We start from the raw sequence: 19870 nt of genomic DNA on the forward strand, positions 1-19870 counted from the left end.
AAATAAACATCATGCTGTATTGAAGAAGACTTAAAACTAGAGATTGAGTCCATAAACTCGTGTTCGTAGCGTTTCTCATAGACTCATTTCCATCCTTTTATGGGTAAACATACAAAAGCGCAAACAGACCTTTGAAACTTACTACTGAGAGATTTTCATTCCCCTTCAATGAGGAAAGACAATCAATGAGCCGCGAGGAGGAAGAAGAGGAGGAATCAAAGACGCACCAGAGGAACCAGTGGAACCAGTGGAACCAGTGGAACCTGGAGTTTGTCATTCAAACGAAAGTGCAAAGGCATGACGCGGAGCGGACACTTGATTTATAAAGCCACAAAGAAAAAGAAAGTCTTGCTGAATCACTCAACGACAAAACAGATCACAATAAATCAGGATGCAGTTTCTTAAGGAGCCTGAAATCACCTTTGATGCATTGTATTGGTAAAGAAACTGAGTCACAACTCCTGACAAATAGATCTGGTAATTGTAACAATCCATCAGTCGGGAAAAGAGACAAACAAGGCGTGCCGACCTTCCTTCCAGCTTTACTCCCGTCTCCTCTAATTGCTCCACCCTTAAATTGTTGTGTTTGTAGCCGTGTAGTTTTTCTGTATCCCTTATTCATCGAATCTTCCCACAAAAGTCTCAGCTGATTTTCACCGGAGAGACACATTTTAATTGGATTAATCTGTAAAAACAAACACAGCCCTTGAGAGTGTGCGATGACCTGAAGGGAAAAAAAGTTTTCAACCTTGTGAACATTTCTGACTCTCGACAGCAACCAAAGACTCAGCAAACGCTGGATAACTGAAAACTGTACTTGCGATTAAACGGCACATCGACTGGCATCTGTGCTTTCTGTGCAGAAAGATGTTGACCAGCAGCACAGAGGACCTTCTTCTCTCTCCTCAAGTGTTCCAGCACGTAGAAAACCGGACGAGGCGACGGCCCACGTGTGTCGTGGACCCCCGGGGTTGCACGGGAGGCCCGGCGCTGAGCTCAGAGGCTGTGTGATGCTCGGGTTTTGGAGACGATGACGACTGAAAGAGGGAAGAGGAGCCACGCTCACACACAAAGCCCAGCAGACGCCCGTCCTCCACCGCTCGAGGGCAGGACGTGAAGTCTCCTCTGAGGGTTTGAAACGGGGGGGAGATGTTTTTCCGGCCGAGGCCACGGCCTTCGAGCGGAGGGAATATTCAGCGTGACGGCGTGCATTTAGTTATAGTCCATGTGTAGCCGGGGACCAGCGTTTATTTCACCATGACTCTACTGCGCTAAAAGACGACGCACACGTTTCCACATGAAGCTCTTCTCCTGCAGTCGAAGGCTCAGGTCTTTTTTCCACTTATCTCTGCCCAGCGACAACTACCTGCAGCTGAACGTTAGAAATGCTTTGCTTTGACGTTGCATTAAACCCACAACGCGAAATAATGATCTGGGGTGAATGATTTAAATATGTTGAGGCTGTGTGCAATTTAAAGACACAACGCTAAACTTGTTGTCTGGGTTCTAAAGTTCATGTTTTTGTGATGATGCCAAACTGCCAGGGCTTCTCGTGCAGCTTTAAATAAGCAGCGGTGTCTCCTTACGTCGCTACGTGGCCTTCCAAAGCTCATCAGCCGGCATCACGAGGGAGATCGAGAGAAAAGGAAATCCAGGTGAGGCGCTTCTGCCTCGACGCCGACTGAGCTCCAGCCGCAAAGCGTTAGCCGTCTCCATCGGGGATTATTTCAATCGCTGGTCGCTGGTTCTGGATCCTTCCTTAATCCTCTCCGATGAGTGACATCAGAATAAGGCGTTTTTTTTTGGCTTTGTGCTCGATATGCTTCGCCACGTGCGCGTCACAGAGCCCTCTGCCCGAAGCCGCCTGGAAGGTGATGGCGTTCTGAAACTATTAGACTCGCCCAAGAATATTATTATTGATTTTGATCTTGAGCTACGGCCTGTTGAATGCACCGGCTTGTTTTTCTCACCAGCAAACAGCAGTCGTGGGAGCTATCGTTCAGCACTAATGACATCATTGCAGGGATGCCTTGTCCACTGCTGAACGGCTGAGGTAAATATATTTATTTATCTCTTTCGCAGACAGGTTCGAGGGGGGAGAGGAGATTACCTGTCGAGATTATGCCCAATGATTAATGTTTGTTTGGGTATGGCGAGATAATGCGCATTTGATTTAATGACTAGAATGAATCGCTTCTTTGCGACTTGCAATTGCAGACCGGGTTCTTGTAGGAGGGGGGGGGGGGGGCTACTAAACGTGGAAGATTAAATCAACAAAATCTGGCTAAAAAGACCCCTTTGTTAATTCTTGACAATAATGTCTTGTTTCACACTCACAATCCATGAAAGATAAAGTGCCTGTGTGCATGCGTGTTCTTTCTCCATCTGTCTAAGTCGACTTGTGGATGTCTAGATGCAATTTGGGGGGGGGGGTTGAAATCACAGCCTCATTCTTTCTTGCATATTTTACTGGAATACACAAGTGCTGCTCAGCACAGACAAAAATACACCAACCGTTAATGATGCCCCCGCGGCTTCAAGCGGGCTGCAATCAACTCCTTTTTCATCAAAGTACTCTTTAAAGGTGCCTCGCTGATTTCACATGTATGTATATATATATATATATATATATATATATATATATATATATATGTATATATAAATATATACCACCCAAGCTCAGTCTCATGGATGCATTGTGCCTCAAGCCATTAGAAGTATGTCATGCAATGAAAGGGGGTGATGTGAGTTTCCCCGGCCCAACATGAGACGTGAGCAGATACTGTTTGTTCCTGCGGCGGAAGCCTCAAGCCGACTTCCATCAGTGGTCCCTGTGTTCCCGCAACCATCTCCTCCGCGGTGTGTCCCCAGCGTATTAGTGGCATTTAAATGAAGCGAGCCGAGAGGCTGCAGTAAGCTCAGACAACCAGAAGTGATGGAGCACCACTACCCTGCATCCAGCCTGCAGTCAGCCCCCCCCCCCCCCCCCCACCATGAGAGGGAAACTACTAATAAATGAGTTACTCCAGCTGTTTGGCTCCTCGGTGGCAGCGCAGCTGCAAAGTAGCACAAACCCTTCGGCGTACTCGCCCCCCCCCAACCTGCTCAGTGGGGCTGAGGGGTGTTTTTCCATTATACTACGTCCTATTGGTACTGGATGTCCTGATCAAGAAGCACTAGAGATAAAACACTTTCTCCTTTTCTTACGGAGCCGGTGGTTTTGCAAATGCCGTCACAAAGTTCGATGGACGGTTGAACATTTGCTTTCCTTTGTTCCAAACAAACAAGTTGAGTTATAAGTCACTTTGCACAGCTTGCCTCATGCACGTTTATCCAGGTAAATACACCGTATGAGAACTGCTGGGTTCCTCTTTCTCTCCACCATCACAGGCACAAAGAAGAGCAAACAAAGCGGAGTAGACTTTTTCTGCAGCGCTTGCTAGTCCTCAGCTTCTGAGCGTTGACATGCTCACTGCGGGGAGCACGCGGGAAACTCACGTACTGAACTAATGTCGTTTTCTCAAATAATAAATAATCGTTTCTGTTGTATTTCATCACCCAGCGGTTCCACCTCCACACGTCTTGTGTTTTTTAGTTTGAGGCTTGATGTGAAGTCAAGTACTGCACATCTGCTACACAAACACGACCCCTTCTGTTCTTTGCATGTTTCCACCTCCCCGCCCGCCGCGGCGCGGCGATAATTGGATGTCAGCGCCACTCCGCACAACTCGGGAGTCAACACACGGACAAAGGAAAAGCCACAATTTCACACTGTGCAGCCAGAACGTTGAGACTGAACTCCGATGTCACCATCGCAACAACACGCGCGGACGGCACGCTATCCGCTCGCCATCCGCCAGCTCTGTCTTCCTTACCGAGACACTATCAGCTCCTATTACACAGCTAATGTTTTACAGCCAATCCTGCCAAAGCGAATAAGCTAAATGTGCTAAATGTGTTAAATGGGACCGCTTGGTCCCCTGGGGGGGGGAGGGGGTGGGGGGGTCATGGCTTTATTTGATTGTCCCAAATTGCGCAGATCTGAGTGCAGCTGGGAGCACGTGGGCTCGTGTTCTCCACCGCTTCACACTTACCGGCGGGTTCCCACGTTCTATTAATAAGAGATGGTACGAACTGGAGGCGTGAATTCATCATTCTAAAAAAAAAACCCTCCAGATATCTTGGTTATCATACGCAACGCTCCAGTGAACCGAGGCCGCTCGGACCCGCGTGGTCTGTAGGTGGGAAATATCTCAACACACCCGCCGTGAATGTCACCAAATGTCAATCTCCCATAAATAGACCCTCATTAAGAAAACAACGGAACAATCAGGAGAGGGAGGTCGTCAGTGCCGCTAAACTAATACAATCCTGCAGGGATGGATCTTCTGTACAAACAGGACCTTTTCAACATCTCCGGGGCCTCTTTGGCAATATTGTACATTTGTAACGCCAGTGCAGCAACGATGCATCAGCCTCCGGAGGAAGAAGTGACGCGTTCACGGCTGCAGCCAAATGTAGAAACAATACGTGTGGCCTCATATTCGGCTCCTTTGGGGTTTTTCCCACTTCTCACCCATGGAAGCTTCGGTTTCTCCATGATGGTCGACGCTAAACACGTTTACACAAGCAGAATGCCACGACCTGGAACTCTTACTCAGAGCCGCCGAAGGACAAACCGTTTCTACACTTTTACAAGGTTTTTGAGGTTGAATTAGCTTTTTATTCATATAAATCTGTACTTTGAACTTTGAACTGTTAACAACGATCTAAAACCAGTTGTCTGTAACTCAACACACTCCCTTATTTGTGTTTATGAAACCTAACAAATACTTCAGCCTTTACGTTTCTGTAAAGGTTTACTGTTTACAGTCGCTGCTGACATTAAATGACTTTAAATCCTTATATTATATTCGGGGTTGATGCACCAATCGAAGATTTCTGCAGCTTTTCAGCTCTACTTGTAGAAGCCATCTAGATTCCGGCAGGCCCAGTTTATTTGCCCAAAAACCTTTGAATTGCTGAACCAATAGGGTGGTAGAACGCTGTAAACTTCCCCAGCCGGCTGAGACATTTCAGCTGCTCTTTTGAATCTTTTACTCTTCTGAAGAAAATCCCCCGCTGCCCTCTGGGTGTTTTTCCAGTGAAGCACCAAAAAACAGATCACTGGAACAGATGGTCAAAATCTGAAATCAATCATTAATTGTCACTTGGCTCCTCTTTTGTGTTATTTCCAACATCATGTTGTCGAATCTTCGTCAAAAGTAAAGATAAATGAAAGGAATTTCCCCCCCAGCTCCGAACCCTCTTGTTTATCTCAAGTTTTGCCCGCCAGCGGGTATATTTTATTAATAATGAGCACAGCTTGGAGACTTTTTTGTCAGGTTTTGGAGCAGCGCGGAGCACATCGGGGCTGCTCTTCTTAAAGCTGAGACATTTTGCTCCTCCTGCTGCTCTCTCAGGGCCACATGCACACCGGACGCAGACGATGGGAGGAAAAAAGTCCTTTCACTCTCTCACACGAAAAGCAATACTCGGATTGAGCTGATAGCTGTCACCAAACCAGTGACCAATGATAACCTTCCGCCATCTAAAGTGGTTCCAGTGAGCTCGATGTCACAAATGCAGGTCGTCATAGCATCTTAAATAGCCCGTCTTAAAGTTCGGGACGGCGTTCAGCAGTCGGTAAACATGCACCTTTTAGGAAGTTAAGATCGAAGTTTGCAGATGCGGAAGCCAGAGAATAAGCGAGCGGACAGAAGCCAAGGGGAGCGACATCGAAGGATGAGGTGGCGATAACAAAGTGCTTCTCCTGATTAAACTGTGACTCCTCTCATTCGGCTCACTCAGCGCTGTTTGCTCGGTTCAGCTCGACCTTCGTAAACTAGAAATCACATGATCTGAATCTCTTCATATGTAAATAGACCTGATTAATTCAGCTAGTAAATACCGATAAACCCTTCGTTTCAGATTGTGCCGACCTTAAGAAAGTTCTCCCACTTCCTTTAAATTTTGAATCTTCTGATTTTTTTTGAGCTAAAACCATTTTTTCTGCTTCAAACCAATGACTAAGCAACAAGAAAGATGATATTATTCATTCGTTCAGTCGTTTGTCTCTGGACAAACTATCCGCCTTCCAATGGCCTGAAAATATACGGAAGTTCTCCGAAGCAACTGTCTATGCTTGTGGCTTGTTTTAAAGGGGCTGATGAGGATTTTCCCCTGTTCATCGTTTGGTATTTGGATCCAGTCAATCCGTGAGATCGACCGGCGCGGCGTCAGCTTTTTCACTGTGGTCCGGTCCAGAAGGTAAAGCCCTGAACTCCTTCAGAAGAAATGCAAGGACATCACCAGGGGATCAAATGCAACACATTCGTTCTGAAGTGGCTCGGGGAGAAATTGACGCCTTTTCCTCATAATTGAAACGTCGTCGTGGTGGAGACCTGTCGCAGGAGTTAAAGCCTTTCGCTAATTGATTGCATATTGGATTACTCTCAAGCAGTTGTGTATAAATCATACTTTATAATTAGGTTGGCATTATCCAAACTGCAGAGTCAATCGAATGTCAAGTCACACGCTAATATAATTGGAATATATCAATATAGCAGCGTAAATATATTACTGCTCCTTATACTGATTTAAACAACATATAATCTCTATTTTAGTGGCATTAGGACCCTCAGATGACTCATTTATTTGAATTTTTCTCCATTTTGATGCTGATGCTTTTAAGAAGAACATTTTCCTCATTTACGATTCTCATGAATGCACGCCAACTCGACGCGCACGATGATGGCAGTAATCATCATTTATACAGTCATTTGAAGGTTTGCTTTACATTATTTAAATTGTTGCATATTATGCCTTTATATATACATGTTGGAAGTTGTCTTGGTCAAACATTTGGAATGATTAATGGATAGCCTTACACGGTTAAACCAAAAAACACATGCGGTAACCTCTTGGGAAGAATAAAGGCCGTGAGATTTGTTCTACAAATACACACCAGGATTGAGAACACTGTGAGTTTGGGAATAACACTTCTGACTGACTGTGAATAATTACCGCGTTTTGAAAAAGAGAGAGAAGAACGTGACATTTTCCTCACCTCTTCTTAGCTGCTGATGTGTCTGAAGATGTATGAAGATCTTTCCTGCATGACGCACCGATGAAGGCGGGAACATGTGTGCAACATGCAGCGAGCGGTATGATGGAGGAGAAAGGTGCTTGTTTCATTCTGCTGGATTTTCATCACACTGTCAGCTGCTGTACAACAGGATCGGATTGGAGTTTCAGGCATAATGGGGTGGATTTTGACGTGATCCTGCAGCTCGGGTGTCGGCTCGAGGAACCTTCTTCCCTTACAAGAAAGAACAGAATCAGCATCTGATTCTTTTCTTCGTGCAAAATGTCCAAACTTATTGACCAAGCTTTTGGTGCAAGGCATGTTTTAATACATAAAACAAGTGTTTTTTCAGATGCCGAATGAAAAAAAAAATGCATTTGGGTCAAACTGATGAGGAAAAAAGGGAGAACAAAACAGAAGCCTTTGCACACTGTTATTCACTGAGGCTTCACTGAACACACTGACCCACTTGACACACTGCATATGGAGATGTCGTAATCGCAGTGCCACACAGGCCCGAATTTACACATTATGCAAGCGCCTTCCATCTGCCCTGCAACCAGTCATTATGGGCTGCTGTGTTCCCGAAACCTTGTGAAGATCAGCAGCTCTGCACATGCAGACGCATTTGCTCCTGGCTGATCCCGACACTCGCACATTTAGCCTGCGTCTGCAGGAAAATAGACAATAACACATCTACAATGACATGGTGACTTTGTGCTTGGCGCGTGTTTGTGGGTGTTACATGGGTGATTGCTTTTTCTTTTTTTCCCTAATATGTTGTTTTGATGTTGCTTTATTGATGCACCGCACTTTCCAGATCTTTACATTACTGCAAAAAGATGAAGTCTGCATGCAGAATGTCTTGTTAAAGAGGACAAACTGGAGGATAATGTCAAGCAAACAAACCCGCAAACACACACAATTCGGTGCGTGAATTACACATCCAAAGCCCCGGTGTCTGACCCAGATTATCTTTTCTTTCACACTGCAGAATCCCGCTTCTTCAAAGTGAGTTGTTTGAGCCCCCCGTCGTTCCCTTTCTCCGCCTCCATCCATCTCAGACTTCACGACGTTTGCTTTTCTATTTGTGTGTTGTTAAGCTGCAGGCCTTTGTGCGATAACAGGAGCGTACAGCGCGAGCGGCACAGTTGTGTGTGTGTGTGTGTGTGTGTGCGTGTTGACTCACAGGCAGAACGCACACGCGGCCACACAAACAAGCGTTCAGAGCACGCGGGCGCGCCGTGCGGTTCAGATAAGGTGGGACGGGGTCGCCTGGTCTGGCAGGCCGGCGCTTTTTTGTGGGATCAAGCTGTAGCTCTTATCTCTCTGGCCTGATGGTCTCCTCTCCTCTACTCCCTGCCATCAGTCTCTCTCACACACACACACACACACACACACACACACACACACACACACACACACACACACACACACTGATGGCCCTAACTACCTTACTCTTTGCCATCTGACTAAAGCTGAAGCAGCTAAACTGCAGCGCAGGCTTTGAATCTGTGCTTTGGTTTGGGAAAGGAGAGACGTGGGAGTCGAATGTTGGAAGAGAAATGTGTAAGTACATACCTGCGCACACACACACACACACTCTCACACGCACACACACACCGATTGTAGCACACTAGCATGCCTGACATGAGCACAAATGGATCTGGGTACATTTGTTCTTTCTTCAAATGTTGTACTGACCTTCTCCTGCTGCGCTGCAGTGAATAGAAAGAAAAAACACACCTGAAACAACGAATGAAATTACTTTTTTTCCTCATGTTGTCGATCTGATTTTACTGTTGATTAATGTTTTGAATGATTACTAAAAATCCTAGTTACAGTAAATAATAAAAGAGGAAAAATAGTGAGCAGAAAAGTAGGATTTCGGCCAAATAGATTTGAATGCAAAATACTTGTGTATCATTGTGTCTTTTCAAAAATATGTATATAATAAATCACATGCCTCAGGCATGAGATCAGGCCGCAAATACACAACTAAAGTTTTTTGTTCCTGGAGCCATTGTGCGTCGCGGCTGCTGTGATTGTAGCGCAAAATGCGCAAAATCTCACATTTGACCTTAAATCTCAAGTAAAAAAACAACAACACTGAATTCCAAACGTGTATTGAATATTTAAAATATATATAATACTGAAAATTCCCATTAAGATTCCAGACAACATTTTTATTATGAGAAAAGGCCGGACAATCTCATCAAGTGCAAACCACCCCTTTACCTCCAAATGCTGTTTATCATGACGTTAAACCAGCAGGATGAGAAATAAAGCCGTTTCTCTGTCACTGGAGAACCTCCCTGTCCGTCCATGAAGTGCGTGTTGCTTTTGCGGAGCCTTCAGGAAACGATGTAAATGTTGTGAAAACGTGCAGCCGATGAACATTCGCCCCGCAGATAAGGAAACAAATACAGACAGCGCTTGCAGACTTTTATCTGTTAAAAGCTCATACACTGATTACAGCTGGTCAAACAAACAGATTCACATTTTTTTTTCCCGCTCGGCGTCCGTGCACAGAAGCGCGTCGGCCTCCGTTCTGTAGGACGGTCGCGTTTGCTCCCGGTGGTGGGGGGGCGTCGGGGGTCAAATAACCCAAACTGTTCAGCAGTGCGATGTAGAAAAGTGCCCTCGGGGGGGCCTGGATGGCAGCACGGGCAAAGAACCACAGAAAGGAAGAAAGGAGCTCCTGGCAGAAACCTTTCACTCAGATGAATTTGAAATGTTTGAATGTTGTTTTGCGAGGACTTGAACAGACACTAAAACATCTACTTTAATAAAAAAATAATTCTGTGTTGATTTTTTTTTTCGCGCTTCGGAGCCCCTTTTTAAAAGAATCACCGTGAAAAGCAAGAAAATTGGTAGATTCCTTAGAGGCAAGGCCTCCTCTCCCTTTCCTTTCAGGGATTTTCATTGAAAAATGACATCTGGAAAGAGGCAGCTTCTCTCACATGAATGATAATTGAATAAAAGTAAGAGATGCTTGTAAAAAATAAAAAATCTGTCTGTAAAGACTTGTGACATCAATAGACAAATTTACATGGATTTACAACATTTGCATTTGGTAAATTTGGACATGTCATTGTGTATTTTCACAAGTGGATGAATAATATTCTGAAAATATGATTTTTTTACTTCCAGGCAGGTCGAACGGGGGGCGACCTGCTCGTTGGACGGGAAACTTTGTGTCTCCAACCAGTTTAGTCCAGATTGTGTGTGAGAAGACCAACGGATAAATACAGTATATATCACTGCAAACCAGACTGATGTAGTCCAGCATGCACATTTGGACAAGGTGCTTGTAAAAAGGAGTCACACAATGTCATTCAAGCAATCAACCAAAACAACTGTAATTTTGAAAAATCTTTACCAGAATTGCAACCATTGTTATACTTTTTGTCACCAGAAACATTTGGCTGTAAATTCATACAGAGATTCAAAAGCTTCCAATTCATAGGATACAACATAGAGACATTTATTTGTTTCAATACCCAAACCATGTGGTCCCCCCTCCCATCGGGAAAAAGCAGCATTGTTCGTCGATTAACAAAAATGGAAAACAAAAAGGAACAAAACAATGTCAGATTAGCTCCCTCGGTGCTCCTTCCTTTGTCCTTCTGTCCATTTACTCAACCGTCCAACCGACCACACGTGAGTGGGTGCACACGTGTGTGTGTGTGTGTGTGTGTGTGTGTGTGTGTGTGTGAAAATATAATTTGTACCAAAATCAAAAATCTGGATTGGTTAAAAACAAAGTGTCAAAGTGTCAAAGTCACCAACTGCAGAAGAGGTTTCCTGTTTCTTCTTCTTCTCTCCTCCTTCCCTCGCTGCACTTCAGCACACAAACACACGCACACACACGCGCACGCACACACACGCACACACACGCGCACGCACACACACACGCACACATACGTGCACCCAGCTGGGGAGTTTTTGTCGTTGGAAAGAGACAGACCGGTGATTCTTGGCTATGTGTTGACAGGTTTTCAGAGGCCGTGAGAGGAGGGCGGGGGGCTCGGGGGGGTCGCGGGGGGTCGGCGGGGTCAGGGTCCCCCCACCTCGTGTGGCGATACGTTGATGACGTTCATCTGTTAGAATTGAGGCAGAACCTAAATGTGACTTAATACAAAACAGAGAGAGAAGAAAAAAAAAAGCCAAACTAAAGAAAAAACGGTTACATCATTGCCGCGTTCTTCAACTTTGTACTTGGTCACTTTTTGAATTCCATATATTTATATCCATATATATTTATATATATATATTTATATATTCTTTTTACAATGAAAAACACCATGGAGTAGACAGACTATTTGGTTTCTTTTTGCCTAAGTAGAAGTGTTTCTCTTGTAAATAAATGCATGTAATCTTTTTTTGTGTTTTTTTTTTCTCATTTGCTTACACTGTCCGTCGGCGTAAAGAGTTTGTATCCAAACAGGATCCCATCAGCACATTTTAAGAATCTCCAAGATATTACATTTCTTTTCATTTTTTTTTTTCTTTAATCCCACATTTCCATTGGTGTGTCCCACAGGTGCCGGGCACCGCAGTCTGTCGAACCCCATCCGTCCCCGAATGTCCCACGCGGTGTCCTCTCACTGGCTGCTTTGGCCCAGGTCTCTGTGTGATAGGCTGGCGCCGAGCAACTGGGTCTGCGTGGGTCCGTTACAGCTCGGCGCCCCGGCACCTCCTCCGCCGAGGTTCAGGAAGCAAACAGTTTCTCTGGCCGCCACTCCGCCGATCCCGCCGCCGCCGCCGCCGATCCCGCCTTCGTCCTGCTTCCTGCGGGCCAACGCCCTGAGCTGCTCCTGCGCCTCCTCCAGCAGCAGCGCCACCTCGTCCCGCTGCTGACCAATGGCGGGGGAGCAGGAGGTGGAAGACAACGCGGCGTGCGCCTCCCTGACCCTCCTCGCCTCCCCGCAGGGCGCGGCGGCTCCGCCGGGGACCGGCATCGTTGTTGTGACGCCGGTTTGCATACACGACGCCTCGTTTTCATGGTGACACTGTACGGAGGGGATGATGGGGATGGAGCAGGAGCGGAACGGACCGGGCGGGGACTGGCCGCGGCGGCCCCCGGGCCTTCGCGGGCCGCGGGCGTTGGGGTTCGGGTGGCCGCGCTCGGACGGGCCCGGCCGCACCGCCACTTGGTCGCTCCACGGAGACACCGTCGCCGTGGAAACGGGAGTTTGCATATGCAGGAAGGCGTCTCGTCTGGGGTCGTCACGGCGCTCGTCCACGTGCATTTTGCACCTGGAGAAGATGGCGAAGGCCCACAGAGGGGAGGAGAAAGGAGCAGAGGTTATTTAAGGGAGGACTCCTCACTTCGCCTCGAGAAGTCGTTGTGGCGTTTTGAACTGAATCGTCTCTTCACGCTGAGAGGACGGCTCTCTGGCCTTCGCCATCTCACAGGCTGACTGAGGATGCTGAGAGGCATAGAAGACTACGAGCCGGGACGTCTTTCTTTCATCTCTTTATATCAAAGTTCACGCACACACACACACACAAAAAAAGTATCTAAAAACGTTCACTCGCTTGTATAAAGCGAAGAGGTAACAGCGAGTTCACCTCTTTATCTTATTGATTTAATGACTTAAACTATGTTGAAAATAAGTGGTTTGAAAGTTCAAGAAGTTCAGTTTTTGGTCAAGGACCAATGAGTTAATCAGGCATCACGAGGGGTAAAGTCTACTGTTTTTTTTTCTTTTCTCATTTATCAGCTTCCAGTTCCATTTACTTTACTTTAAAACTCCTTTTGAATAACCATCGCATAACAACTGCATAACTGCACTGATTCAAATCTCCTTTCTGTATTTGCTTTAGTTTAAGGTGAAGCTCAAGCTGCACGTGCGCTGTCCTCCTCCGTCCTCTCCCCCCAAAGACCACGTCAGCACGTAGCCTTCATAACTTCAGCTTCACCCTTCCGGTCTCGCAGATGTTTATCAAATTGTGTTATCAACCCGTCCCCCCCATTGTGCATCCTGCCCGTTTACTCTGTCAGTCCCAGTTAGTCTCCGGGCTGTTTGTTAGCCCTCCTTATGCTCAACCTCATGAATTAAACTGCGTGTGCTTGCTTGTTCACCATTAATGACATTTACATGACACGAGGAACTAGGTAACAGGGAGAAAATCAGAGCTTACACGTGTTTACATGCAGCTTTACAGTAATTAGAACACAGACGTTACTCAAAGCCACGGTTTTTCCTGACTGGGTTTCTGGATGCGCTGATGCAACGTCTAATGAAAAGGCACCATCTCTTGGCATGACGTAGGAATAACTACCTGCTTCGGCACTGGATGCATTGCTGCCCGAATGCCTGTTAAACCCCAATACTCCTCTCAGTCTCTGCTAATGTCTCAGTCACTGTCCTTCCCAGGGGGCCTCAGTCCTTAAGCTCTGCGGATACAAAAAGCCTCTCTGGCGCTGATAGGATGGGGGTGGCGGGGGTTCTGTGCAACATTTCGGCAAGTCTCTGTTCAGTATCTGGGTCTTGACCCAACTTCACGGAGCTCAGCCACAGCCGCTCCTCGGTCCTAAGACCCGACGCTCTTCTGTGCTGTCGGGCTCTGAATCCAGCAGCAGCTCTGTGCAATAATTCATAATCCGCCTTTGCTGCCGAGAGAAAAGTCAAACTTGGGAGTCGCCTCTTCTTTGTAACCCCACATCACACGGTCGCCGCGCTCTCCATCAAAGCCCACAGAAATAGTGTCGGGGGGGACAAGGTGCCTGTTCAAACTCAAAAAGAAATCACGCCGGCCTTTTATCGTATTTATCTGAGGAATGAAAAAAAACAAAAAAACAGTGGAGGTTTTAGGGAGGCCGGCAGAGAGTATCCCCGAGAGCGATAAGAGAGGGTGATGCTAGGGCGCTAATTCCCGAGATAACATTCACAGACTTTTGATGTGTTGAAACACAATCAGATTGCGGGAATCTGTGAAGCGGAGTTGGAATATAGACCCTGCAGCGACGAGGGAGCAGCTGGAGGGGTTTTACAGAGAGATTGTGTGCCAGTGCGGTGAGATAAGTGGCTTTTATCTGTTACAGTAGCTCATGATATGCACAAGTGTTAACCGTCACTTTCATTAATCCATTTCCCCCGATATGTCATTTCTCATTGTATTGAGAAATCTGTATGTAACGTAATGCAGCGACCTTATAAAACTTGGAATATGTTCCTGCTTCAAACGTGCATGCAGATGCGCACGCCTACACACCCACACTGACTTCTCAGCTGAAGGTTGAGAACATAACGTATCGCAAAACACGCTGAGCACGGGAGAGGAAAAAACAGCATGTTGCTGCATACAAATCTGCAAACAGCAGAAATAAATATAGAACTACGTGCAGTATCTCCATCAGCCATTTGGGAGACAGCTTTATCTTCAAATGGAAGTAACGACGCGGGACATTCTGTCTCGCTGTCAGCCATTTTGCTGCGATAACACAGGGCTTCTCTAACAGGCATGGAATAAAATGGGCAGCCTTTCGTCTAAAGCCTTTTCTAACTGTCATGTACTATCTGCACACTCCTCTATCACATCCTTACTGCTGCCCCTGCTTCTTTCCACCTTTTACTACGTTTTTGTCAAAATAGATTCCAACCGGTTGTCTCCGTCCCTGCATCCCTCCCTCTATGCGTCCATGGCCAAATGTATCCATGGCAACTCAGACTACCGTACCACGGGAGCGGGAGCGCGTCGCCGGTCTGTCCGCTCTTCTGTGCGCGAGGGCGGCGGCTCTGATTTTTCGGAGCGGCGGTGTGCACAGATGCTCCAGGTGAAGAGGGCAACATTTAAAGAAGCTTTTGGGCTGCAAAGGAGGCAATTAGGACAAACCACATGACACTTTTAGGACTTTTTACATGTGACCAGGGGGACGCTCGGGGTGACCATGTTACAAATGGGTCGACCGGGAGACTGTTTGGGCCAATCAAAGGTGACCTCAGACGACCCGAGGACACTAATGGCCGGGCTACAAAGACTGTGCAACATTTGTGGGCTGTTTGTGGACGAACATCGAGGCCACATGTGCTCAACAGAGGGGCACCAGAGTGGCACGCGGTGTTGAGAACGTGCACACATCTAGTTAAATGAACATTACAACTAAATACAACTTGGGGGATTGAAGCACCAAGGCGTGCTTCCCTGGGTGCATGCCCCCTTCATTCGCAACATGCATCTGTTTGTTTGGATGTTCGAGTGTGTTTTCTCCCCCCGGCCACGTCTGTCTGCTCTCTCTCTCTCTCTCTCTCTCTATTAGTTTGCATGTAGGTCATATGGAGCTTTGTCATGAGCCAGGACTGCTGGGACCTGAACGCCTGAAGGGAGGATTGCCAGTCCAGGTGGGCAAAGCACTCGTGACCCAACGAAAAACGAGTCAAATCACCCAGCCGTCCACAGGCGATGCCTTTCTTACTAATCACTTGACTGATCGTTTGCGTTTCCCTCTGTGCACACGCTGCGTTGCCTGAGAAGTCTACTTTGTTCAATTTAAACGCCAGGATTCAATCGTCGGTTACCTGTGAAGTCGTCGCATTAATGGTTCCGAACCAGGCACAGGCTTGAAAAGACGTCAGAGAGGGAAAGAGAGAAGGAAGAAAGTGGAGCCTTTAGCGCTTCCTTAAAAAACCCTCCACCGGGCAAAGCATTTCCTCTGCAGGCCCAAACATATCGCGACCTTGCTTTTATCTTTGCTCAGCAGATTGGAAAACTAAGAAGGGATCTGGGAGGCTAAAGGGGGTATAAAAAAAAGGACACCGTCTTTTTGGGAAATGAATATCACAGAATTGGCTTAGAAATACACGCTCCTGAAATGAAATCCCAAAGCTTTGTCCACAGGAAGTCTGTGTTTTTCAGTTAGTGGCTTTCGTTGAAATGACTCAGCACACGGAGGATACAGCAAAGAAGCAAAGTGATAGAAAGAGAGGAGAAAGTGAGGATAAAACCTTAAAATACTCCACGCTTCTTTCTCTCAACTTGTCAAATACTGAAGCTTACTCTGTGGCCCAGCGCTTCAGACTATGACGCTCGACTGCAGGTTTTTTTCTGGGACAGTTTCCGCAAATCCAGTGGTGTGGTCTACGTGATACGCAGGTATACGCCGTATACCCACCAACAAAGTACCCTGCAGACAGAACGTTCGAACTTTCATTCACAAATCGGCCTGGTCTGAAGGCAGTAGCAGCCGATCACGTGCCATCAAGTGCCATGTAGTCACATAAGGGTACTAATATGTGGGCTCTCTTTTACAAATAGCAAGCTGTGGTCTTGGTAAGGTCCTCATTCTGTAAGAACAGGGGTTTGCTTTGGAATGTGTCAATCACGCTGCACCTGTATCCACCTCCCTGCGCCCCGCCCCCTTGCCCTCGCGAACCAATCGCAGCCTGGCCTGCTGACGCCGAGGTCTTTTGACGCTAAACAAACGCAATGTGGGATTAAGCTACTGCAGCCCGGGGTTTGCTCGTCTGTCTCGTGACGATGTGTCGTGAGCGTGTTCTCCTCACCCTCTTGGTGCTTCAGCATCAGATGAGTCCACTTCCTGCAGGTGTTGGTAGGCGTGGCCCGAATACTTGGATCCTCCAATTGGGTTCAGCTTTCCCCTGGATATAGGCGGGGTCATGCGTGGAGCCGACCAATGGACCACCCGGGTTCTCTGATCCGGGCTGTGGGACAAGGAGCTCACATGTGGATGTTGGTATTGGTGTAAAACGGAGCGATAGAGATTATTTTGGAGTCTATTTTGGATTGGCTTCATTATCTTGGACCCATGAGGACCTCTGATCAACACTTAAAAAAGGAGAATTTGTTGCTCTTAGAAAAGTCAACTGTATTACAATAATTAGAAAGCGTGGAGTTTCATATATTATTTCTCAAAAGAACTTTTGAACTTTTGGTGCATTTTGACTTTATACACGGAAGTGGTTCCCGCCTCTCCGGGCCCTCATTCATATTTAACGCTGCTCTTTTACAGGGATAAATCTGCCTCTAAAAATGGGCTTTTTAGGCACAACAACAGGAAGCTTTCAGTCAGGCACCTAATAGTGTTGGCAGAGTTCTGTGTAAAGGCATTCAGTCAGGACATTTCCAAAATAGAGAATTCATCCAGGCCAGTTTCTTTTTGGCTATTTTGGACTGTGGCTTCCAGACACACTGTGCTATCCGGACAACAGTAAGTCTGTTCCTGAGCTCATGCAATTGCACACTGTTGTCGCACACAAAGGAGGTTATTTGCGGTAAGAGGAGTAGACTTCCTGCCAAGTGATCTTGTGATCACCTCAGAGCAAAGAAACCTCTTGCAGGTGTTAAAGCCAAAAGGTTAGAGAAGTGGACTTTGTTGTTTGAGGGTTTGTCTGAATGTGTTTCTAGTTTTCTCCCCTCAAAAAAGGAAAAAAAAACCCTGCCGGGATCCTCTTGAGAAAAAGGCTGATTAAAGCCCAGCTGCTGTGGTGGAGTTGCTCAGCAGTTAGAGGGCGAAACCCACCGGTGTGTTGAGAGGCTCTTAGGTGTGAATGAGCAGCGATGAAAGAGAGAGAAAAAGGCTAAAAAGCCAAAAATCGCTTTCTCACACATGAAATACCTCCCAAAACCACAGTTTAGGAATACAAACCCTGAATAGCAATGAGGTACAAACCCGCTCGGTGGGGGAGCTCCCGTCTCTTTGGCTCAGCTCTGACATTCATTGCAATGGTGTGGGTTCCAGCTCTGTGTGTGTGTGTGTGCGTGCGTGTGTGTGTGTTGCAACCCGAGGAGCATGCCGGCGCTCCCTCACACACACACACACAAGAGATCTCACAGGGATCTACACTCTCTGTCCCGTCCCCTCATTGTTTGTGAGGGTTATAGATATGCTTATTAACACGTCCACAGCTTTTAATTAGAACGACTATCGGCCTTTCCGTGAATCAGCAATTAACTTGGGCTGCACTGTAATGCGGATGATTCAATTTCTCTCTCGGCTGCGTCCCTGCTGATTACAGGAGAGGACAGTGAGGTGGGAGCTGTTTGCGTCGTGCCGTTTCCTGCAGCGGTCGCTGGGGGGAGCCTGCGTGTGTGTGTGTGTGTGTGTGTGTACCTCGGATGCTTCGCCGGCCCCCGGGAGCCGCTGGAGGGCGCGGTGGAGATGTTGCAGTGTGCAAAGCTGGACCCGCACAGGCCCCCCTGGCGGGATTGGGACGAGCGTTTGCAGAACTGCGGAAACAAGCGAGAACAATAAAAGTTTGCAGCAGTTTACGGGTTTTCAGGAACACTGAAATGACAACAAATTATGTTAAAGATGTGTTGTTTTTTTTCACCGCCTGAGAAATGGAGTCCACTTACATGTTTACTTGATGCTGCAGAATCAAGCAAAACATTTGCATATGAACTCATCTCTCTGTCTGAAATCCTCAAATAAAGGCAGAAATGCCACACAATGAATCATTAGTAAATCTATGCGTTTAAGTCCTCACAGTGCAGTGGCATAAATCGGGATGAGAAAGAGTCATTTTGTATCAATATGTTGAAGCTTTCCCAGTGCTGTTAGTTGACATTCTTCCCTACTTTCAAACAATACATTGGTGTTGTTTTCTCCAGTCACTTCGGTGATGCATCTATACTTTAATACTGCGTTTTATTGCTCTTTTTATTGCTTTCCATCCCCTTTGAATCTCTTTCTCATCCGCAAGGATCCTTCCCTTGTCCCCCCTCGTTCCCTCCTCCCTTCTGGCCGCCGTCGTGACAGTGACATCTAAGTCAGTTTTGCCTCCCTCTCCGGAGGGACAAATATGCAACAAAACCAAACAGCTCTCTGTTTTGCGCCTCCCAATGGGATCGACGAGGCGGACTCGCCCAGCTGCGCAGCAGAAGGGATCTGCTGAACACGAGGAAACACAAGAACGTGTTTCAGGTCTGAAACAGATGAGGAGAGGAGGCTCCGGTTTGGTTTCTTATCAGCGACACAATCTGTGGTTCGCGTCATCTACTCTCCTCGGCCTTGTCTCGCCACCGTCTAGACATAATCCGTAACATAAGGCGGCGGGACGCACTCTCTTCTTGTTCTGCATGCCTTTACACAAGGTTCAGAGTATGAAGTCTCGCTAGAGAGGCCGTCACTAGTTTTTTAAAGGCCTCTTCAGGACGCTGGCCTCATTAGCATGAGAGTTGAAGGCCAATTTGTACTTATAAAACCATGAAGAAGTTCCCCTCCTATCTTGAAGTCAGGTTCATTAGGAGGAACGGCCGTGTGTCACGAGAATCCCTCCATGTTGCGCTGGCGAGGTTGACTTTGAAACCCTTTAAAGAAATTGGCTGCATTTGACGTTTCAGGGGCGCAGCAGCTTTCAAACTCGACGTCTTTGAGGAATGTGGCGGACGATGGCAGCTTTCACGCGGTGCAGGTGACACGGACGCTGAATATTAAGAAACACAGCGGATAATGTGAGCTTCGGTTATCGGGTATCTGGGTCAGATTAGCTTTGGTCCGACTGATAGTTAAATAAATCTTTACACATGTTTAAAGGTAAATTACTACACTATGGTTCAAGGCTGTTTGAGAGTATGTTGAGCATTAATCAGAGATCATGAATCATCCTTGACCCGTAGTTAACACAGTATAAGATGTTAATGACAGTAACTATACTGCTGCTACTTCTCCACATCCAATTTAGCTTCACACACTCGTTGCCTGCGATAAAACAGAAAGTAAAAGTGTGACACTATGCGCAGCCTCAAAGAGCTAGCATTATAAAAACGGAGAAG

General features: G+C 46.7%; 1 protein-coding gene and 2 long non-coding RNA genes across 3 annotated transcripts in view; 2 read left to right on the top strand and 1 right to left on the bottom strand.

The window, feature by feature from the left end:
• Positions 1-6255: 6255 nt before the first annotated feature.
• On the top strand, positions 6256-8316 carry LOC144409502 (uncharacterized). The gene is made up of 3 exons (XR_013467969.1): positions 6256-6309; positions 7119-7223; positions 8121-8316. It is a non-coding gene; the product is annotated as an uncharacterized LOC144409502 (long non-coding RNA).
• A 240-nt stretch (positions 8317-8556) lies between these two features.
• Positions 8557-13553, top strand: LOC144409503 (uncharacterized). Its single transcript, XR_013467970.1, has 2 exons — positions 8557-8695; positions 11673-13553. It is a non-coding gene; the product is annotated as an uncharacterized LOC144409503 (long non-coding RNA).
• Positions 9559-19870, bottom strand: part of LOC120820640 (pro-neuregulin-3, membrane-bound isoform) — a 222154-nt gene continuing 211842 nt past the window's right edge. Inside the window, exons 7-9 of the mRNA XM_040178627.2 lie at positions 18207-18322; positions 16639-16797; positions 9559-12388 (exon numbers count right to left, since the gene is read on the bottom strand). Coding sequence (XP_040034561.2) covers positions 11734-12388; positions 16639-16797; positions 18207-18322 — 930 coding nt within the window. The 3' untranslated portion in view covers positions 9559-11733. The remainder of the gene's footprint in view (positions 12389-16638; positions 16798-18206; positions 18323-19870) is intronic.

The sequence above is a fragment of the Gasterosteus aculeatus genome, chromosome 6, assembly GCF_964276395.1.
Source record: "Gasterosteus aculeatus chromosome 6, fGasAcu3.hap1.1, whole genome shotgun sequence".
NCBI lineage: Eukaryota > Metazoa > Chordata > Actinopteri > Perciformes > Gasterosteidae > Gasterosteus > Gasterosteus aculeatus.